At 45.9% G+C, this 5,794-nt stretch overlaps 1 protein-coding gene across 1 annotated transcript in view; it reads right to left on the reverse strand.

Moving 5' to 3' along the window:
• Window positions 1-3,871, reverse strand: part of NR3C1 (nuclear receptor subfamily 3 group C member 1) — a 67,601-nt gene extending 63,730 nt beyond the window's left edge. The window contains exon 1 of the mRNA XM_014948039.1: window positions 2,683-3,871. Within this exon, the coding sequence (XP_014803525.1) occupies window positions 2,683-3,857 (1,175 nt within the window). The 5' untranslated portion in view covers window positions 3,858-3,871. The remainder of the gene's footprint in view (window positions 1-2,682) is intronic.
• Window positions 3,872-5,794: the final 1,923 nt, after the last annotated feature.

Below are 5,794 nucleotides of genomic sequence, written 5' to 3' on the forward strand. Positions count from 1 at the left end.
CCCCCCCCAGCCCCCAGGCACCCCCCGACCATGCTCCCAAAACCGCTGCAGAAAGCGGCGAGAGCAGCCACTCTCCTCCCCAGGCCAGGGTCAGGTCTGTTCCACACACAGCAGCAGCTCCAGAGGGCTTGCACCACAGCACTATCAGAAACACAGTACCTAAAAATCGGTGTTTAAGAAATTCCCCAAAGCCAGACAAACATCTACACACAAACCATTCACCTAGGAACGCGCTTGGTTCCAGCTAAACAGTTCTGTAAATAAAAACAATGCATTAACTTCACAGAAGTGTGCTCCAAAGGGATGTTTCCATGATCTACCCAGAACCTGCTTACTCAGTCACTGAAATTCACCTCCCAAACCCAGGAAGTTCTTCTTGCTTTGATACAGGTTTTATAATGATGATGATATAGTGAAAGCAAAAATAAAAACAAACACCAAAAACGCCCATGAAACAAACTAAAAACAACACAGAAGCTGTTATTTCCACACGAAAAGCAAGCACAAAGGATTTCTACTTTGTCAAAATAAATGATAGAACACATTCAATATTCATATATCAAAGTGGACTTTATCCACAAAATCCAACTTTCCTTTCTGGATCCCTTACACTACAAACTGCTTTAAGCACTTCAAACAAAAAAAAAAAAAACAGGGTCAGGTCTGTTCCACACACAGCAGCAGCTCCAGAGGGCTTGCACCACAGCACTATCAGAAACACAGTACCTAAAAATCGGTGTTTAAGAAATTCCCCAAAGCCAGACAAACATCTACACACAAACCATTCACCTAGGAACGCGCTTGGTTCCAGCTAAACAGTTCTGTAAATAAAAACAATGCATTAACTTCACAGAAGTGTGCTCCAAAGGGATGTTTCCATGATCTACCCAGAACCTGCTTACTCAGTCACTGAAATTCACCTCCCAAACCCAGGAAGTTCTTCTTGCTTTGATACAGGTTTTATAATGATTGCTACTGATGATATAGTGAAAGCAAAAATAAAAACAAACACCAAAAACGCCCATGAAACAAACTAAAAACAACACAGAAGCTGTTATTTCCACACGAAAAGCAAGCACAAAGGATTTCTACTTTGTCAAAATAAATGATAGAACACATTCAATATTCATATATCAAAGTGGACTTTATCCACAAAATCCAACTTTCCTTTCTGGATCCCTTACACTACAAACTGCTTTAAGCACTTCAAACAAAAAAAAAAAAAACCACCAAAAAACCAAAACAGAACAAACAACACATCTTCAGTATAAAAATCAAGAACTATGGAAGAGATTTAGAATGAAAGCAAGTTAAAAGTTGTCCTCCAGAAACAAGAAGAAATCCTCACACACCTCACTGCACCGTGGGAAAATGGAGCAAACAGCGTGTGGGGAGAGCCCGGGGCCGGTGGGAAACACTCTGGGGATCGATTGTCAGCAGGGCAAGAAAAGAGGAAAGTTGAAACAGACACTTCATTAAAAGCCTACAATTACCAGTTTTACACATGTGGGCTTGAAGAGCCATTTTCTAACTGAAAGACAGCAAACCCCTCTTCCTCCGCTGAGAGCACAGCGAGCTGGTGCAAGCGTACGGTCAATAAAGACTGGGTAAGGACACATCCACCCTGTCCCCTCTGGAGTCACAGCCTGTCCCCGCTGCCAGGGGACAGGGACACGGCCAGCCCTGGGGAAAGCTGCCACCAGCACCGAGGGGACAGGGACACGGCCAGCCCTGGGGAAAGCTGCCACCACCACCGAGGGGACAGGGACACGGCCAGCCCTGGGGAAAGCTGCCACCACCACCAAGGGGACAGGGACACGGCCAGCCATGGGGAAAGCTGCCACCACTGCGCTTGCTCTTGAAGGGCAGAGGAGAAGTGTTTACTTGAGTATCTGCACGATTGAATTACTCGGAGAAAACACCCCTACAAAGTCGCTTGCAATAAGCACTAACCAGCTTCCCTAAAGCACCCTGCTCTCCAAAAGCACACCTCTACCAAGCCCTCCTCCGCTTCTATTTCAGAGTTAAATTCCAGGTGTGTTTAAATCTTACTGCAAATTTTCTTATCCCTTTAAATGCAGTTATTAAACAAACTGCTGAGTATTTCCTACTCGGAATCTTCTTGTCCATGTAAGGTAAATGCAATACCGAGCAAAGCTAAAACTCTAGTTCAGCTTCAATGTAATTCTAGAAATTTACCCAGCAACCAAGTTATTTTTGGGCATAACATTTAAGTAACACTAGGAAGAAAAAAAAAAAAACACAACTCTGCACACAGCGATTGATCCTCTAACCCTTGAGAATGAAACAGCTTTTGTATACGCTTAAATACTTCCTTCTACACTGCCTTGTGTATGGATCCTTCCACCACGTACTCAGTTCTCCCTCTAGGTTGTATCTTGAATTTTTTTTTTAAATTATTATTTATTTTTAAAAGCATACCAGCTCCCCTCCTCTTTCATTCCCTTCAGTACCAACAGCCAAGCACTTGGTTAAAGCCACTACTGTACTACAGCACAAACAAACCCCAGTGGTGTCTGCCCCGACAGCCATACACAACAAATGAAAAGGGGATGACTGACTCTGAAAGAAAAAAAAACCAAAAAACCACAAACCAGCGTGCATGCAGTTGTGCAACACATACTTGCAGTATTTTAATAAAGAGCAACGAAAACTAATTACCTTGAATAGCCATTAGAGAAAGCAGGTCTGCCAGAAAGGTTGAGCGTTCCCAAAGGAGCCAACGTCTCATCCCCTGATCCCTGGCACCTATTCCAATTTTCTGAACCGGCAGGAAGAGATGGAATGATATTAAAAATTGGTTTCTGATCCTGCTGCTGAGAGAGCGATGCAGTATTTAAATCATAGTGATACATTTGTCCCCCAGAGGTACTGACACCATGGATGGATATGGCAGAGACTTTAGTACCCAGCAGGTTAGACCCAGAGAAGTTGGCCTGACAATAAATTGGGCCCATGTTTTCTTGTTTTATGCCAGGAGTACAGAGTTCAATGAAGTCTTCCTTTTCTGTTTTCACTTGAGGCATCGGCAGTTTGGAACTGGGTAAAAGGTCACCACGGTCATTAATTTTAGGTTTAGTGTCAGATAAAATAGGAGGCTTGCAGTCTTCGCCGAGATTTCCTTCCAGGAGAAAGGCATCATCCGCAGAGATAGGGGACAGCAAGCCACCGTCATCGAGCAACGGGTCAAGCCTCCACGGGCTCCCGTTGGGCTCTTTGCCAGGCGATACCGGCGGCAATTCTAAATCCTGGAGAATATCCAGGGTGCTTTGGTCTTCAGAGAATAATTTCAAGTTGCCACCATTCGAGCCAACCTGGCTTTGGACTGCAGTTCCTGACTCTAGAGGGACGTTGCGGCCAGCCATGCCCGGGAAATCAGTCTCCAGCGACACCTCGGAAGATATTGCTCCCTTTGTGTCCTCGGCCAGGCTCGAGGACTTGTTCAAGCTCGCAATACTCTCCTCCAGGAGCCTGAAGTCCGTTTCTCCAGAAGAGATGCCGATTTGGCCCTGCTGCGAAAATCCAAGGTCGTTTCCCATCACTTTTGTGTCTGTTTCGCCCATGTACAGTCCCATGGAGAGCGAGACCGCCTTGGAAAGGTCTGGCGGAGGCACATTGTTTACTAATCCTTTCGAAAAGTCAGCCAGAGCCGGTTGCTGATTGGAATCTGACTGAGAAGACGCGGGGAGAGGAGATGTAGACACAGGGGCTTGTACAGTAGCTCCACCCCTGAAGGGTGGATGAAAGTCCATCACGATCCCTCCTTTGGTACTGATGAGCGCATTTTTCCTTGTTTCGTCTTGATCCGATGAGTTAAGCAATTCTTTGGAATCCATTACTTTAACATTAGCTATAAAAAGATCAGAAGCATTCAAGGTTAGCACAGCAAGGGTGTTTTAATAACAGCTTTAAAAAAAAATAATAAATCATTAGCCCGGCAAACCTGGTTCAGCTGCTCTGAGAACGAAAGCACAGCAAATCAAGCTACAAACTGACATCTGTCTCAAACCCACTGGGTTTGGTATTTATGTGTGTGTGTGAGGGGGTTGTTTGTTTGTTTATTTCTGACTGGAAACAAGGAAGTACATTTTTTAAAGCTTTGCTAAGCCTGGATGAAGCGGTAAGTCTGCCTGCGTGTACCTCAGCATGAGACACCTTTCTGAACACAGCTCTTACCCTTCCTGACTTGCCAGGATGGGTAAAAATTGTTAAAGTATCCAATTTACAAATTCTGGAAGGTAATTTTCCCTGGCATTTAAGCACATCCTGAGCAGGGCAGGAGGCATTCACCTCTCAGTTCCCCCTCCCTGCATTCCCCACAACAGGTACCAGACCCCCCGAGCCCGCTCTTGGACGCACCAAAGCCTGAGGGGTCTGTATCGTCCAGCACAACCCCCCGTGTCACAAAACACAAATCTGCTCTCCGTGCATAAATAAATGCAACTCCTGAATCTTGAAATAAACTCGATTCTTTAAATAAATCTCAAATTTAAAAATAAAAGCTAACTAAAAATAAAGAAGAATTTTTAGTAGCTTCCAACATGTTAACAGCTCACGGCTATTCTCCAAACACATCCAACACCGAAAACAAATCTCCGAAGGTTCATCTGTTTGTATTTACTACACTTATTTTCAGCAGAGAGCAGAAATATTTGCAGAACAATTGCAAATTCTACGACAAACTTTCTATACTGTTTGTTTACGGCCTAACACGACAGCAAACAGCGCTCCGTTTGTGCACACACACCCCACCACCCCGAAAGGGGAGAAAATGCCCAAGTTAAAGCCTCGGCCACCAGACCGTCCGTGGAGCAGAGCCACCCCAGAGCGCTCACAACAAGTTTACGGTGGTCTTAATTAGAAACCCGCCGGCTCGGCTCTGCCGCCCATTTTCCCCAGGCTGCCGCTGCCGAACGCTGCCGCTGCTGCTTTCTCTGTGCCAAAGTTAAGACTGAGATCAACAAAAAGTCCCCACGTGTAAAAAATTTTAAGGTGGCCCCGGCCTGGGCGAAGGCGCCCCGTCCCCGGGCGGGAGAACCTCAACGCCAAAGCCCTTCTTTGGTCCTTCCACGCCGCTTCGCACAGCCCCTCGTGGTCCCCAGCCGAGGGTCGGTGGCCACGCTGGCCCAGTGCCGGTGGCCACGGTCCCACGGCCGCCTGCCAGCGGGGAGAAGGGCACGTGGGGCGGGAGAGGGGGCAGCCCCCCAAAACCCTCACCCACCGCTCACGGCGTGGGGCTCTGCTGGGCCCCTTAAGGTGGACGCCGCAGCGATGACTGGAAAAAAAATTATAGCCATCTACCTCCAGTTTTGCCTTTTCAGTTTTTCTTTTTTTTTTTTTTTTTTTCACATGAAGGGGAGGAAAAAATGTAGTTCACTTTTCTTTTGTTGACGGCTCTGTTCTGGCCAGAATCCAAGAAAAATATGACTTATTCCGATACCATGTTTTTTATATTATGGATAAACATTACCAGTGGTATTTTCTCACACACTTTTTTTTTTTGACTTGGGGAAAAACTTGATAACCTTTACGGTGCCTTTCTGGTAAAATGTGAGGCGCTAAAAATACAGCCCTAGTAAGTGTTTAGTCTAAGCTCAAAATGGCAAATGTGCACATTTCTCGGAAGCCCGCGCATTTATTACTTCTATAGATTAGCAGAGCTTTGTGCAAGAGCACTGAACGGAGTAAAGTGACTACTAAACTACAGCCTTTAGTGCTCCACTGAGTGCCGGCTACAACGCATGACTTCTCAGCAGTCATCTGAGCAGTTGCA

The sequence above is a fragment of the Calidris pugnax genome, unplaced genomic scaffold, assembly GCF_001431845.1.
Source record: "Calidris pugnax isolate Ruff unplaced genomic scaffold, ASM143184v1 scaffold27, whole genome shotgun sequence".
Lineage (NCBI taxonomy): Eukaryota > Metazoa > Chordata > Aves > Charadriiformes > Scolopacidae > Calidris > Calidris pugnax.